Raw genomic sequence first — 17500 nt, forward strand, 5'->3', positions numbered from 1 at the left:
ACACACACTCTCTCTCTCTCTCTCTCTCTCTCTCTCTCTCTCTCTCTCTCTCTCTCGAAACCTTGTAAAAATTAAAGGAAGGTCGGATATTTCTCTCTCTCTCTCTCTCTCTCTCTCTCTCTCTCTCTCTCTCTCTCTCTCTCTCTCTCTCTCTCTCTCTGACACACACACACACACACACACACACACACACACACACACACACACACAGACACACAAGAGCTAAAACGAGACACTTGGCTTTCATTAATCTATATCTGACTAACACAATCAAAACAGACGTAAAACAATTGCCACAACACAGGACAATGGGCACAGTTACTCTCTCTCCTCGTGTTGGCATAAGAAAGAATTAAGCGGGGAAGTGCGCAGCTGTTCAGTTCAGGGCGACGAAAACCGTGTCATCTTGTAATCCTTCCTCTGCACCGTATTCTCGTGCGATATAGTGTCTCATTATGGCATGTTATTGTTCTGAGAGGGTATAGTGGATGTTACTGGCTGTTTTCAAGGTTCTTTCGTGATTCAAATGATAGTTTAGCAAAGACTCTGCATTTCAAGGACTTCTAACAATCGCTAGTGACACGTATTAAGGTTTTTAGGGATATTTTCATGATTCCTGTGACAGTTTAGTAAGGATTATGCTTCGATATATTGAACTTTGAACTTTGAACTGCTTCTAAAAGTTATTGGAGGTTTTCAAGGGTTATTATGATTCTAGTGAAAGGTTAGTAAAGATTCCGCGTGTTGTATTATCTGGGGAGATTCTGCCAACCTAGTGAATGGCACTTGTGGTTTTCAAAGGGTTTTCATGATTCAAGTGATAGTTTAACAAGGATACTGCAGAGAAGTCTTATTGGACAGCTTCCCACAGGTTCTAGTTACTGGGATTTTCAGGGATGTTTTAGTGATTTTAGTGATAGTTTAATATGATTTTTACATCGGTGTCTTGTATAGACAGCTTCTAACAGGCTCTAGCGAATGTTTCAAGGGTGTTTTCATGATTCTTTTGATAGGGAGGATTCTACATCAACGTCTCATCTCAGAAACTTCTAACAGGCTCTGGTGGAAGTTAATGGTGTTTTCAAAGATGTGTTCATGATTGTAGTACAGAAAATGATCATGAGAATCTGACTAATCATCTGTGTCCTTTGAAAATAGTCCTGATGAGAGAATAAAACATCTAATAGTACGGATCTTTGACTGCTAATAATAATATGTCAGTTGTTATTCTGCTTAGACAAAAAACAGATTATTTTACTGATCAAAATAAAACTGCAGCTACCACACGGAGCTACTCCATCACTCGTTGTGTTGTCAGTGGTGTCTTTCGAAGTTACATTCTAAACATGCGCGAGATCATTTTATAAAACACACACACACACACACACACACACACACACACACACACACACACACACACACACACACACCTACCAGTCCTCCTCCCCCCCTCACACACACACACACACACACACATACGAGTACACACACTTACACACACACACACACACACAGCTACCCACCCATAAACACCCGCACACACACACGCATGTCCACCCACCCACCTACACACACACACACACATACACACACACACACGCACTAGTCAAAGGGAAGCTGGAGAAAAGCGACATGTTTTTCTCTAAGGAAGCGTCGAGGGATGAACGAGAAATGCACAAGGAAGAGAGAGTGTGAAAAAATAAATGATGAAATTTTTTCCCTTTAGAAGAATGACGTGAATGTAAACGACGCATGGAAGGGAAACTGGAAAAGTACTAGCAGTTTTCCCTATTAAGACACCAAAGGGAAGAAAGGCTGAAAAAAAAATAAAATAAAACTCTTTTCTCTATGGGACTCGTTGCATGAATGTGAAATGCTCATATAAAGGGAACTAGAAAAAGAAAAAAAATCACACACACACAAAGGATTTTCTCTATTAAGGTGTCAAAGGAAAGGGAAATGTGCATGGAGGAGAGACAGAAAAAAAAACAACTTTCACCTCGCACGTATATAAACTATATATACACATGGGAAGTAAACTGGAAAATACAAAAAATATTTTTTTCTTAAGGCGTCAAAGGAAAGGGGAAATGTGCATGGAAGAGGGACTGAAAACACACACACACACACACACACACACACACACACACACACACACACACACACACACACACACACACACACACACACACACACACACACAAACTCTTTTTTCTATGGGATTCCTTGTATGGGTGTTAAACACGCATGAAAAGGGAGTTATAAATATACAAGTGATTTTTTTTCTATTAAGGCGTGAGACGGCTGGGAAATGTGCATGAAAAAGTACAAAAAAAAAAGAAAAAAAAAAACAAAATCTTTTCTATATGGGACTCTTTCTATGGATGTGAACAATGTATGGAAAGAAAACTGGAAAAATAAGAAGGATTTTCCATTAAAGTGTCGCAAGGATCGGAAATATGCTTGGAAAAAAACAGAAAAAAAAAAAAATCCTATTCTACTTGGATCTTGCATGGATGGAAAGCGTGTAGGGAAGAGAAGCTGGAAAAAAGGCCAACATTTTTTTTACTAAGGTGTCACGGGGATAAAAAAAAAAAAAAAAAAGAGCATGGAAGGAACATTGGAAAAAAAAAAAGACACAAAATCTAGTCTATTTTGGGTTCTTACAATGATGGGACGCGTATATGGAAAAGCTGGAAAAATTTAAACGCTTTCCTTATTAGTGTCACAGGGATAGGAAGTGAACGTAGTAGAAGTACTGGAAAAAAAAAAAAAAACACAAATTCTTTTAACTATTTGCGATCTTACATGGGTATGAAGATGTGCATGGAAAAGCAGGAAAAATACAAAAGTTTTCCTAATTAAAGCGTCACTGGTAGAGGAAGGAAACGAAAAAGAATATGAAAAAAAACGTGTACTGGTTTCTCCATGGAAACTTTCTGGAAATATGAAATGCACGAAGAGGAAAGTGTAGAAATACGCGAATTGTTTCCCCTTTGTGGCCGTTGAGAGAAAGGGAAATCAGCGAGGAAAAGAAGTTGGAAAATGTGAACTGTTCTCTCTGCTAAGGCAAGGCAGGAACAGCAAAGGCACAGAGAAGAGGGACAGAGAGAGAAAAATACATACTGTCTTCCATATAAAGCCGTTTTAGAAATGAGAAATAGAGTAGAAGCTGGAAAAACGTATATAAATTTTCTGTGAGTCATGGGAATAGGAGGTATGCGAGGAGAAACTGGAGAAGAAAAAAAAAGAAAAGAAAACGTAAACTACTACCATCTTAAGGCGACACAGAGGTGAGAAAATGTACAAGGAAGAGAAACTGGATGCACATGAACTCGTTTCCATAACAACACCCGCGTTAATGGGCAGTTAATGCACTGATGTCACCTACGAACGGTTTGACTCTAATGGGTAACGAATGCATAATATTTTTTTTCCTGGAAGGGAGTCGTCTTAATAGGAAACTAGTGCATAGATTTTCCTTATAAAAGTGTCAAGGTAATGGGTAATTAACACATAACAGAGTTTTCCTGAAGGGGCGTTATCTGAATAAGTGAAAATACGTAGGTTTTTCTTATCAAATATAAAGACTTTCCCTACGAGTATATATATATATATATATATATATATATATATATATATATATATATATATATATATATATATATACTCGTATATATATATATATATATATATATATATATATATATATATATATATATATATATATATATATATATATATATATATATATATATATATATATATATATATATAATATATATATATATATATATATATATATATATATATATATATATATATATATATTATATATATATATATATATATATATATATATATATATATATATATATATATATATATATATATATATATATATATATATATATATATATATATATATATATATATATATATATATATATATATATATACATAAATATAAAGTCGAAGTCATGGATAACTAAAATATAACAGATTTCCTAGAGCGATGGTTGCCCTTACTCCTTCACTGCTAAACAAATTCTTCCCTCAGTACATATCACTTATTAGACACTCTTTTGTGCTAGCCTCTCGTAAATATTTTTGTAGCATAAAAAAAAAAAAAAAATTAACCTTCTGTTTTCTCTTTTTTTTCTCTCATAAGTCCCTAAGGAAACCATTTTAACAGTGCTAGGAAGGTTATTAAAAATCTTTAATAAAAGCATCACATTAATGGGCAATTAAAATGATCTTTCCTAGAAGCCTTAATGAATAAGAAAAGCATAGATCTTCCTTAGAAAACGAATACACATTGTTTTCTTATATGAACACAAGGGTAACGGATAACTAATACATACTGGATTTTTGTTGAGAGGCGTTACGTTAATGGGTTCAAGCTTGAAAAATTTAGGTTCAAGAAAGAGATAGGAAGAAATTGTCTTTCTAATAAAGTAACGGAATGATAGTCATAAAAGAAGACTAGACAAATTTACGAATGGGGATGATAGGTGGAACAAGGTAGGCATGTTTCATACAGAGACTGCAATGTGTATCCCAGATGGCTCCTTGCAGCTTTCCTTATCCTCTTATATTCTTATGTTCTTAACTGGCAAAAATATATAGTGCCCTTATAAAAGTGTCACTGAAATGGATGAGTAATGCAAAGATCTTCCTTACAAAAAATGAAGGTAATGGCTAACAAACACATCACAGTTTTTTCCAAGAGTTGTGACAGGTTAATGGGTAACTGGAGCACACGAGCAGCAGCCTTTGAACAGTTACAGAATTCCATAATGTCGAGGCTAACAGGCTCTGCTCCTCCTCACATTCGATACCCATTCCCAAGCAAGAAGTGGTGGAATGAGGCTGAGGTGCAGGACAGGTTCCACTTGATTCCACCCGCGGAGAAAAAAATAAATAAATAAATAAATAAAATAGAATAAAATATAAAATAAAAAAATAAATAAAATAAAATAAATATATAAACAAATAAATAAAATAAACAAAAAGCGAAACAGTGAGGGCGTGCAATAAACTCCTGACAATGGTTTGGTTTGTGATGTGTTGACTGTAATGGCCGTGGCTTTGTTAGTTAGGTAATTAATCAGCCAGTTGATTAGTGAATGATTAAGAAAGCAAATAAATATGTTAGTTAATTACCTGGTGTGTTAGTTAGTCCTTTGGTTAATTAGTTCGTAAATAAATTTGTCAGTCAGTCATTTAGTCAGTATGTAAAGGTTAGATAGTTCTGAAAGTGAAGTATTCTTGGAAGTTATCTATGATTATTAAAAAGGACTATAATATTTAAATGTAATCTCTCTCTCTCTCTCTCTCTCTCTCTCTCTCTCTCTCTCTCTCTCTCTCTCTCTCTCTCTCTCTCTCTCTCTCTCTCTCTCTCTTTCTCTCATCGCGGCGGGTGGGTGGTTACTTAACACAAGGTCATCAGTCCCTGGCCAGCCTCGCGTGATGTAAGTGAGAGCAAATTAACCACGAAATTAATTGTTCTGCCCGAGTAGCTTGACCTCCTTTGGCCGCGGCGTGGCGAGCCCAGCTGGTCCTTCCGGGCTGGCCTGACCCGCCCTCACCACTGAACCTCCCTGGAGAACTGCAGCTGTGTGGTGTTTTTATTGTGTGTGTGTGTGTGTGTGTGTGTGTGTGTGTGTGTGTGTGTGTGTGTGTGTGTGTGTGTTCTTTCCATCTGGGTATTTTTCCGATGTAGATATTTGTTCGTCTAGCTCTTTATGTACTTGTCAACCTAATCTTTTTTCCTCTCTATTTCTTCATTTCCCTTTTCATCTAATCGTCGACTTAATCTATTTCCTCCCCTCCCTCTTTATTTAGTAATTCAACCTACATATATCCTCCTCTTTTCTCTTCATCTAATCGTCAACTTAATTTATTTCCTCTTCTCTCTTTAATCGTTAACTTAATCTATTTTGTCTCCTCCCTCTTCATCTAATCATCTTAAACTATTTCCTCTCCTCTATCTCCAATTAATCGTCAACTTGACCAATTTCCTCTTTTCCCCCTTCATCTAATCTAATCTATCTAACGAGCATCCAATCTAATGACAAGTTTATCTAACCATTATTCTGCCTAACGTAGCTAACCTCTCTAGCTATTAACAACAACAACAACAACAACAACAACAACAACAACAACAACAACAACAACAACAACAATAACAACAACAACAAAAATAGCAACAACAATAACAACAACAACAACAACAATTCCTCCTCCTCCTCCTCCTCCTCCTCCTCTTACTACTACTACTACTACTACTACTGCTACTACTACTACTGCTACCACCACCACCACCGCCACCAGGTACTCAGTGACCCAAGGCACCATCATCTCCAGTACCCTATTACTAATAAACTCCTTATAAGACTTTCATAGTTCCTCTACGCATCGTTAATCCACTTCAGGTAATTTCCTTTATCAAGCGAGTAAACACTGGTATTTACCCTACACGTACCTGTATCTCATTACCGACACACTAGTTATATATAAATCCTTAGCCAGAGTCCATACTAAGGGTAAATGAATGAGGTCTTTCAGTGCAGCGTGTATCCTACCTCTAATTTCCTCTATCAAGCGAGTAAAAGCTGGAATTGACTCTCTCTATGCCAATATCTCATCATCGACACACTTGTTATATATAGAACCGTAAGCGGCGTTTATACTATCAGTGGTAGATGAAAGAGGTCTTTCAGTGCAGCGTGCCTTCTGCCTCTATAGTTTCCGGATCTGGATTAGATGCTTTGTTGTTTCGTAAGGACTGTTTTCAAAAGCCACACAGATTATTCTCATAAACCGCGGATTATCATTTGCGTCTTCTTTCTATTAAAGATACAAAACCCTTGTTAAACTATCACTAAAATCATACAGATATTCTGGAAATCTCAAAAACTTCCATTAGAGTCTGTTAAAGTACAAAATATAAAATCTGTGCTTACGTGCCACCAATATTATGTAAATATCTTTGAACACCCCAGTATCTCCCACTAGAACCTGTAAAAAGCATAGAAGAACAAAAGTATCACTAAAATCATAATTATAAACATTTCTTGAAAATCCCAATCACTTCCACTAGAACCTGTTAAAAGTAAACAAGATAAAACCCTTGTTTAAGTATCACCAAAATCATATAAACCTTTATAGAGCCTGTGAAAAGTAAAGATAAAATCCTTGATCACAAGAATCATATAACCATTAGTTTTTAAACCTCCGGTTACTTCCACTAGAGTAGCGTCTGTTAAAAGTGGTCGAGATAAGATACCCAGACACTTGGGAATACGGTCTATGTACGCTCGGTAAAGCTGCACGGCAGGCAATCTCTTTAATCAGACGAGTAAGCATTGGCATCACCGCGCAAGTATTTGACATAAGACTCAACTTCACGGGTATTAGAGTGCGGCTCCCGTGCAATCTACGCTGGGGTGCATTAATGTCCTGGAAGATGTGGTGCATGCTGCTGAGAGGACGCGGAGTTTGGGAATGCCTGAGTTAGGTTTTCAAGGGAGGTTTTTGTCATAAGATGGTCCGTGTGCGAGAATTATGATTAGGAGGTTAGGGTATTACAGAGTTTATAGCGTGTAGGATGTGGTTATTAACTTATTAAACTTATATAAGAAGGAAACTATTTATTTATGTCGTATATTTTATAAAGAACAAGAGGAATGTGCGAAATTTTGTGGTGTGTGTGTGTGTGTGTGTGTGTGTGTGTGTGTGTGTGTGTTTGTTTCCATGTTCATAAATGTAGAAAATCATCAGCGTTCTCTTGAATATTCACCACATGCTCTACCACACACCACACCACCACACACCGCTCCACCACATGTCATACCGCACATAACAGTATCACACACTCCACCCCATACCTCTCCACCGCACATCACACCACCACACACCACTCCACCACACTTCCTACCATAGCACCACACACCACAGCGTCACACAATATTCCACCATACATTCTACCACACATCCCCATCACAAAGCATATCATCACATATCGCCACACACTCCACACCACTACGCACCACTCCACCATTCAATACTCCATACACATCACGCCAACACATCTTACCACACACTACACTACACGGCACCACGCCAGCACACACCACACACCAGCACAACACACACCACGTAGCACACGCCGCCTCCCGCACACTCAATAAAGTCAACAAGTTTATCGCCACAGGAAGGAATAAGAATGCTCGCCAACTAAACTTTTGCCCTTACAAAACTATTCCGCTCTTGTCTTTTTCGGGTGCTGTCTGTCTGTCTGTATGTATGTCTGTTTGCCTCACCCCCCCTCTCTCTCTCTCTCTCTCTCTCTCTCTCTCTCTCTCTCTAAGGGGCTTGCTTCACCGCCTCACGTCCTTAAGTCAAGTGAGGCGGAGTGTGAGTGGACCAGCACAGCTCCTAGAGTGACATGACGCCGGGGCAAAGGTACCACTGCCTCCCTCTATACTTCACCTCGACTCTCTCTCTCTCTCTCTCTCTCTCTCTCTCTCTCTCTCTGGCAAAGGTACTACCGCCTCTATACTTCACCTCTACACTACAGAGGTACAGTCACGGCCAGTAGTCTGTTACCGTGCCACACTCCTACACACTTTAAATTCTACCTTCAGTCTAAGTCTTCTGCTTTTTAACCTCCATTCTAAGTCGCCAGCTACAGGTCCACTGCTTCGTATACTTCACTTCTACACTAACGGTACAGTCACTGGCGGTTGTCTGTTAACGTGCTACATTCCTATACACTCCAACACTCTATAGCTTTTATCATTAGTATTAAGTCCTCTGGTGTGTTGAAGGGACCACCGCCTCTACACTCCTATACTTTTTAGCTTTTACTCTCAATCTTCTTAAGTCCTCTAATCTGCTGATGCTCTCCGTATGTAAAAGCTGATAACTGATGGACTCTTAGTAAAGCAGGGGAGTTGAGAGTGAAGGGAAATGCAAAGTGGTGAGTGTGATTGATTATTTTGACTTCTGAGCATGACTGTACAAGCACTACATAAAAAAAAAAAAAAAAATAATACTAATAGACACACTTCTCACTTGCTCTCAACAGTTGTAAGGAAAGGTAATAATACAGTGCCACCTGAGCCTTTTTTTCTTTTCTTTCCCTTTTCCTTGTGTCTTTGACTTACAGTGTCATTTTCATTATTGTTCATCGTGTTCGTATTCATTATTTATCCTTCGAACGCGTGACATTTTCCTGTTATCATAATTATCTCTCATTCCCCCCCTTCCTTCAATATTTTCTTACATCTGTAATCATCACCTCACTTACCTTCATCAGTAGGGAAGGAGCAAACATTAAGATAATACACCGTCAATATAACTCAGAGTGTAATTTTGCACCTCCCGCTGTATAATTCATAAGGAACACACACGGCAAAGCATTGTGTTCATGTAGCGTCCTTCGTATGCAGAACATGAACACAAAGCCACTTAAAGACACACATTTGACAAACGAACATGATAGCAAGTTATAAATATAAAAAATGAATACATAAATAAATACAAAAAAAAAAAAAACAGGTGCAGGAATGTACATACACGGTTAAGTATTGCGATTATGTACTCTCTTCCATACAAAGGACAGTACATAAACACAAAGCCACGTAGACCTAGACCTAGACACACGCACCGCACAGAACATGGACAGCAAAGTGTAAAAAGAAAAGAAAAGAAAAAAAAAAACAAAAACAATGAGAAGAAGAACAGGTAGAGGTGCAGTATTTCTTACCTGGCAGGAACAGGAGATGCAGGGGTTGTCCTTCTCAACCTCAGGCGGCACAGGAATGGCGGCGCCCTCCTGGTGGCACCTCATGGATTCACCTGAAGAAGGGGAGAAAGAAGAGCGATGTCAATAGCAGGCTGATGAATGTATGCTGGGAATATTAGGCAAGATTCAAGATGTGATGGTATGTTTGTGTGTGTGGAAGGGAAAAGAAGTGTTGTGAGTGTGTGGTGAGTGTGTAGTGAGTGTGATTGCATATGAATAGAGACTTAATCCAAAAAATTACAAAATCTGGCTGCAGAGTTTGTGACAGAAGAATAATACATATGGAAGTGGATGGGAGAAGAAGACGAGGCAGGCCAAAGAAGAGATGGAAGGGCTGCACAGGGGATGATTTGAGAGAGAGAGGACTGAGTGGAGAGGAGGCAAAATACTGAGCCTTATGGAAAAAATTCGTGAGGAACTGCGACCCCGTATGAGGCTGAAGGCTTTAGGAGAAGACGAAGAAGAAATTGTGGTAAGTCATGTTTGGAATGATCTGTAATCGCTCCTAAGGCTACTGTACACTCTGCATCCGACATAACTTCCCATTCCTCGCCGAATTTGCAGGAAAAGTCGCAAAATATGTCAATTGAGTCTTGTTTGGAGAGGTCTTTTATGGTTTTGATGATGATGTACGCTTTCAACCCGCCATAACTCCCTCCCCTCGCCTCGTTTGCAGGAAAAAAGTCGCAAAATATGTCATTTGAGTCTTGTTTTGGAAAGGTCTCTCATAGTTTTGATGATCCTGTACACCCTTAACCCGCCATACGAGTAACTCCCTTTCCTCGCCTCGTTTGCAGGAAAAATTTACAAAATCAGTCTATAGTCTTGTTTGGTATCGTCTCTTATGGTTCCTAATGCTTCTATAAATTACGCCACGACCCCCTCGCTCCCTCCCCTCGCCTCGTTTGCAGGAACATTCCCACACCAAGCTCCAATACCTCCCAGTTCATCGCGAGGGTGGCGGGCCGCTCCAGACCCTGGCGTGACGCATCTCCTGATTACAGCCGCGCCCCCCGTCACTTCCCCGAACGGTTCTGGCCTGCAGGGGACGGTGTCTGCTGCTACTGTGTGACGCTAACCCAAACTCTCTCTCTCTCTCTCTCTCTCTCTCTCTCTCTCTCTCTCTCTGACCATAACCTGCTCTTTCATCTCACGTCATAAGCTCTTTTTTTTTTCTTCTTTTTTTTTTTATGAGTTGAGCTGGGTTCGTCCGTACCCGCGTGAGTGAGTGTGTGTGTGTGTGTGTGTGTGTGTGTGTGTGTGTGTGTGTGTGTGTGTGATCAGTGATAGTCTCTCTCTCTCTCTCTCTCTCTCTCTCTCTCTCTCTCTCTCTCTCTCTCTCTCTCTCTCTCTCTCTCTCCCCCAGGCCACAACTATTCCCCCGCGGCCACACAGCGGGCACACACACACACACACACACACACACACACACACACACACACACACACACACACACACACACACAGTTTCCGCCTGGCCACACTCGCCGTGGGAGAGGAGCCTCGCGCTGCTCACCGAAACAACCAAACTGCGCCACGGAACATTAGAAGGCCTGGAACCCATCTATGCCAGGTTGGCGGCGGCGGTGCTGGTGGTGGGGGGCGGGGTGGTGCCGGCCTGTGCTGTCTGGCTGGTGTGTGTGTGTGTGTGTGTGTGTGTGTGTGTGTGTGTGTGTGTGTGTGTGTGTGTGTGTGTGTGTGTGGCGGAGGGTTGTCGGTGTGGTCAGCTGTGCGGCGCTATCTGCTGCACTGCAGTGAGGTCAGCTGTCAGCGGGTGTTCGCTGCACTGAGGCTCCTTGGTAACACTCGCCCTGATTCTTGATACTTGATGCTCCTGACGCGTCCCACCCGGGGCGGCGGGGCGCGGGGCTCATGGCGCCCCGCTGCCACCACGATGCGGCCTGTCCTCCCTAGCCCCCTCCCGCCTCCTGCTCAGGGCGAGGGTGTGGTAAGTGTCCCCAGGAAGCTTGACGCCAGGTTATAGGATGGACAGGGTGAGGCGGGCACGGGCAGGTTGTGCCGGAGGATGGACAGACTGTTCTGCAGGATGGACAGTGTGTGGCGGGTACAGGCAGGCTGTATTGCAGGATGGACAAGCTGTGGCGGGCACGGGCATGCTGTACTGGCGGATGGATAGGTTGTGGCGGGCACGGGCAGGCTGTACTAGCGGAGAGATAGGCTGTGGCGGGCACGGGCAGGGAGTGACAGGAAGCTAGCGAGGCAGCGAGAGCAACAAACAAATGGAGCGTCTCGGCGCGCTGAGCTGAGAAGGAATGTAATAATTCCGGGTTGCAAGGACGACTCGGCGGGTTCTCGGGTGTCGCGGGCAGGACAAGCACGGGAGGCACCCGGCCAGTGCCACCGGGACACCCCGCGATATGCAGATCAGCGCCATTTCGTAACCTTGGCACACAGGAACCCAGGACACAGGGGGAGGCACCGGGGAGGGGCGCCTGGCACACTCGGCGGGGCTGCGGCGGCAGCACACATGGACAGGATCTTGGCGAACCCGAGACACCCGCCGCCTCAGGAGACGCCGCCTCGCCCGCGCCGCCGCCAGCAGCCGTCACCCGTCAGCACAGCCCGCCCCGCCGCTCCGTCAGGCCGTGGCGTCGCCTTCTGGTCATGATAATTTCCCGGTGTGTGGGTCAGGCGCGGCCCACTGGGATGTTGATCAGCCTGTCAGTCCTGTCTGTCCTTCTGTGTGTGTGTGTGTGTGTGTGTGTGAGGACCGCCCCTGATCGCTGTCTCCGCCTCGCCTCTTCCTTTCGTGTGGACGTGATGCACAAGACTCGCCCCTTGAATTTTAATGCTACATTATGTGTGTGTGTGTGTGTGTGTGTGTGTGTGTGTGTGTGTGTGTGTGTGTGTGTGTGTGTGTGTGTGTGTGTGTCGGTATGTGTAGTGTGTCTATCCGTGTGTGTGTGTGTGTGTGTGTGTGTGTGTGTGTGTGTGTGTGTGTGTGTGTGTGTGTGTGTGTCGGTATGTATGTATGCTTTTGGCTTAGTTCATTTATCATACTGCAGTAATCATATTCACTCTCTCTCTCTCTCTCTCTCTCTCTCTCTCTCTCTCTCTCTCTCTCTCTCTCTCTCTCTCTCTCTCTCTCTCTCTTCCACCCATAACTTTAACACCATATTATTCCATCACTTTACATCACCCTTCTTCTCTTTCCACCACCATCACCTCCTCCTTCTCCTCCTCCTACTCCTCCTCCTCCTCCTCCTCCTCCTCCTCCTCCTCCTCCTCCTCCTCCTCCTCCCCCCTCGCAACAGTAGGACCCATCTCCCCTCAAGGTCGTTTTCTGCTACCCTGCTAATCCCCTCTTCCCCTCCCCTTCCCCGCTTCCCCTTCCTCCCTTCCCTTCCCCATCATTTTTAAGTCGATGACCTCACCCATCAGTGTACGGTCACTTGTCTAATGCGTCTTCTTTCTTTCTTTCTTTCTTTCTTTCTTTCTTTCTTTCTTCCTTTCTTTCTTTCTTCAGTATTTTTTATATTTTTTTACCTATACCACTGTTTATTCCTTTTTTCTTATCTTTTTTTTCTTTTTCATCACTCGTCTAATGTGTTATCTTTTTTCTCTCTTTTTTTCTTTCTTTTTTAAGTGTTTTCAAAATGAATTCCCATGTTTATTCCTTTTCTTCTTTTTCTTTTCCTTTTTATCATCGTTTTATATTTTCACCTGTGGTTTAATGCGTCGTCTTTCTTTCTTTTTTTCCTTCCTTCCTGCTTTCTTTCTCTCTTTATTTCTTTCGACTTTTCTTACTTATTCCCATACGTGATATTTTTCTTTATTTTTTTTTTATCTTCGTCTTGTTTTTCCATTGATATACCTTTTTATCAGATCTTATATCTTCTTTTCTCTTTCTTCTTTGTCTTCGTCTTCCTTTTTGAGTTGACATACGGTGACTAACTTTTTTTTCTCTCATTTGCTGTTCATTTATTCAATTTTTTTTCTTTTTCTCTCCTTTTCATTCTTTCATCGTCTATATTTACTTGTCTAATTATTTTCTTTACTTCCTCATTCTCTCTTTTTTTCATGACTTTTATTACATTTGTTCCTTTCGTCCATTCTTACTCATCATCTGCTTTTTTTTTATTTATATTTCTTTTCTTCCTCTTCTTATCTTCTAATTTTTGGTTCATTTTTTTTATTATTATTTGTCATTGTGTTCATTTTCCTTATTCATTTATCCTTCATCATGTGAGTCACGTCTTCCTTCCTGTTATCATCATTATCTCTCATTTCCCTTTCCTTTTCTTCTTACATATTTTCTTCTTATGTCTGTAATTATCATTATTTATTCATTACGTAATATTCTTCTTCCATGACCACTTCCCATCTTCGTTATTTTTAGCTCTTCCTTCATTTCAATCCCCCCACTCTCTCTCTCTCTCTCTCTCTCTCTCTCTCTCTCTCTCTCTCTCTCTCTCTCTCTCTCTCTCTCTCTCTAAGCTTTAATTGCCCTTATTTTATTTTCATAAAGTTTAATTATATATTTTTCTTTCTTTAAACTTTTAATGTATTCGCTTCTTTCACTTTTCTTAATAATCTCTAAGTGATGAAAACTGAGGAGGAGGAGGAGGAGGAGGAGGAGGAGGAGGAGGAGGAGGAGGAGGAGGAGGAGGAGGAGAACGAGGAGGAGGATGAGGAGGAGGAGGCGGAGGAGGAGGAAAGGCAGTCACCTCCATCGCTTATTCATCTCTACCACTTAAAATGGAAGTAAAGAGAGGAGGAGGAGGAGGAGGAGGAGGAGGAGGAGGTAGTGGTGGTAATGATGGAGATAAAGGAGGAGGACTACCATTACGGCCACAGTCATCACCACCACCACCAGCACAACTGCTAACACCCTCACCATCACCACCCACCACAACCACCAAAAACGTACCACTGTGACACACACACACACACACACACACACACACACACACACACACACACACATACAGAGAGAGAGAGAGAGAGAGAGAGAGAGAGAGAGAGAGAGAGAGAGAGAGAGAGAGAGAGAGAGAGAGAGAGAGAGAGAGAGAGACCATGAAAGGTTATGTAAAGAAAAGAAGGATTGTAGGAAAAAAATACTAGACTGAGGGAATATCAGAGAGAGAGAGAGAGAGAGAGAGAGAGAGAGAGAGAGAGAGAGAGAGAGAGAGAGAGAGAGAGAGAGAGAGAGAGAGAGAAAGAGAGAGTCGTACGTTGAGTTAACGAATCAGCAGCTCATATAAACTGACTTACGGTTGGGAAGAGAAAGATAAAGTCCAATAAATAAAGTGTTTGGAATAGTAAATGTTATCTGAGAGAGAGAGAGAGAGAGAGAGAGAGAGAGAGAGAGAGAGAGAGAGAGAGAGAGAGAGAGAGAGAAAGACGAATAGGAAGACGCACGTAGACAATAACAAAATCACAGTACATAGATAGACACACACACACACACACACACACACACACACACACACACACACACACGGCCATGATCGCCAGTAGTCCAGATGGAGCAAGAACGAGACGAGGGAATGAATGAGTGAATTGTGATGCAGGTCTCTCTCTCTCTCTCTCTCTCTCTCTCTCTCTCTCTCTCTCTCTCTCTCTCTCTCTCTCTCTATGAATTAATTTTTATAACTTTTCGAGTTCTTATAATTAGAATTTGTTTTCAGCTATTCGGTGAGAGAGAGAGAGAGAGAGAGAGAGAGAGAGAGAGAGAGAGAGAGAGAGAGAGAGAGAGAGAGAGAGAGAGAGAGAGAGAGAGAGAGAGAGAGAGAGACCTCGGAGGCAGGTAGTAGAGAAAGTTATGTAAAACACACACACACACACACACACACACACACACACACACACACACACACACACACACACACACACACACACAGTGAGTCAAGAAACAATGGAAACAATTAGGCTCGCTGAAGTAAAATCTTGGGGAATCACAAGTATGCAATTTTCTTTTTTCGGTAAAAGTATGAAAGGAGAGAGAGAGAGAGAGAGAGAGAGAGAGAGAGAGAGAGAGAGAGAGAGAGAGAGAGAGAGAGAGAGAGAGAGAGAGACAAGAAATCAGGTCTCAGCTTCGCGTTTCAAGATCCGTTTCACTCGTGGGAAGGAAAGAAGGAAGGAAGGAGGAAAGGATGGAAGGAAGGAAGCACAGACAATAAATTCTTTAAGCCTTTGACAAACAGCGACAGTATGACACTTATTATTTCACGTCAGTAATACGTAGACTAGAAAATGAAAATGTAGCCACGAAAATATCTGGATAACCCGATCGTTACTTTTCTTGTCACAGGAACTTTTCAGAATTGTTGCCTCTCCCTAGACCAATTTATCAAGGTTGAACTGGAGCCACAGCGGTCAGTGGGTTACATTATTACATTACATTATTATTTACATATCCTAAGTACGCACACACACACACACACACACACACCTTAGACGGAAGACGCGCGCTCACTCCTTTCATTTTAGCTTATAGTTAATCACATCGTATGGGTCAACAGGTCTGCTGCTTGATGTTCCTTATGTTCCTTTGTGTGATATTGAAGGGAGGTGGAGAGGAGCTTTTGCCTTTATTATCCAAAGCCTCCTGTTTTGAATAAGATGCATATTATCACCGCCACCGTCTGTTTTCTCCTTTGAGCTCTTTACTACTCACGTCCCCACTTTAAATATGATGCTGTATGTTGTCACTGCTATTCTCTGTCCTTCCTTTGAGTTCCTTTGTGACACGCTACACTTTCTAATAGATGTACTGTACGTGATACGCGGCGGCACCCAAGGGCACGTTGTACTTCCCGGTGGCTGTACCATGGGAGGAGACGCAATCCTACACTTTCCCTTAGCCACCGCCACGCCCCGCGCCCCGAGCACCCACAGCCCGGGGGTAGACGGAGGTGGAGGAAGGAAGAAGAAGAAGAAAAAGAAGAAGTAGTAGTAGTAGTAGTAGTAGTAGTAGTAGTAGTAGTAGTAGTAGTAGTAGTAGTGCGGTACGAAGGGGGAAGAGGACGAGAAAGAGGAGGAGAAACAGAAGACCAGAAGGAGATGATGACGAAGACGAGGAGGAGGAGGAGGAGTAAGAGAAGGCCCAGAAGAGAAGGACGAGAAAGAGGAAACGGAAAACGACAACAAAACATCAACAACAATCAACAAGAGTCTGAGTGTCTTTGTGTGTGTGTCTGTGTGTGTGTGTGTGTGTGTGTGTGTGTGTGTGTGTGTGTGTGTGTGTGTGTGTGTGTACTCGTTCTACTATTAAGGGCAGTCAGTGAGCGAGCGGCAGTTATCAAGACTAACACCCACCAACCACCAACCGTCAAAGACCGACACGGGACACGGAGACCCAGAGAGCGGGACCAAGAGAGAGACCTCGAGAACCTTACCGCGTGGCACCTCAATTGAAGCATTAGTCTCCCACCCAGACCCGACTAATATTGTGTGTCACCGCCGCCCCAGATGTAGGTCACGCCCGCAGCCGAGGCCTGGGCGCGGGGAACACACCAACTCTCCCTCAAGGTCGCCCCGTGAAGAGGAGGTGGTGATGGTGGCGGTGGTGGTTGGAGGAGGTGTTGAAAGATGCGGCTGAGATGGTGGGGTGGTGATGGTGGTGGTGGTAGTGATGGTGGTGATGGTGATGGTGCTCTTGGTGGTGATGTGAGGAAGGACTCGGCGCTGATGCGGAAGAGGAGGAGGAGGAGGAGGAGGAGGA

The 17500-nt window shown here is 42.4% G+C and overlaps 1 protein-coding gene across 3 annotated transcripts in view; it reads right to left on the reverse strand.

The window, feature by feature from the left end:
- Positions 1-17500, reverse strand: part of LOC135116384 (BMP-binding endothelial regulator protein-like) — a 157404-nt gene that overhangs the window by 64571 nt on the left and 75333 nt on the right. For all 3 annotated transcript variants that reach the window (XM_064033810.1, XM_064033813.1, XM_064033811.1), the window contains one exon: positions 9776-9867. In XM_064033810.1, the coding sequence (XP_063889880.1) occupies positions 9776-9867 (92 nt within the window). The remainder of the gene's footprint in view (positions 1-9775; positions 9868-17500) is intronic.

This window comes from Scylla paramamosain, chromosome 31 (genome assembly GCF_035594125.1).
Source record: "Scylla paramamosain isolate STU-SP2022 chromosome 31, ASM3559412v1, whole genome shotgun sequence".
Taxonomy (NCBI): Eukaryota; Metazoa; Arthropoda; class Malacostraca; order Decapoda; family Portunidae; genus Scylla; species Scylla paramamosain.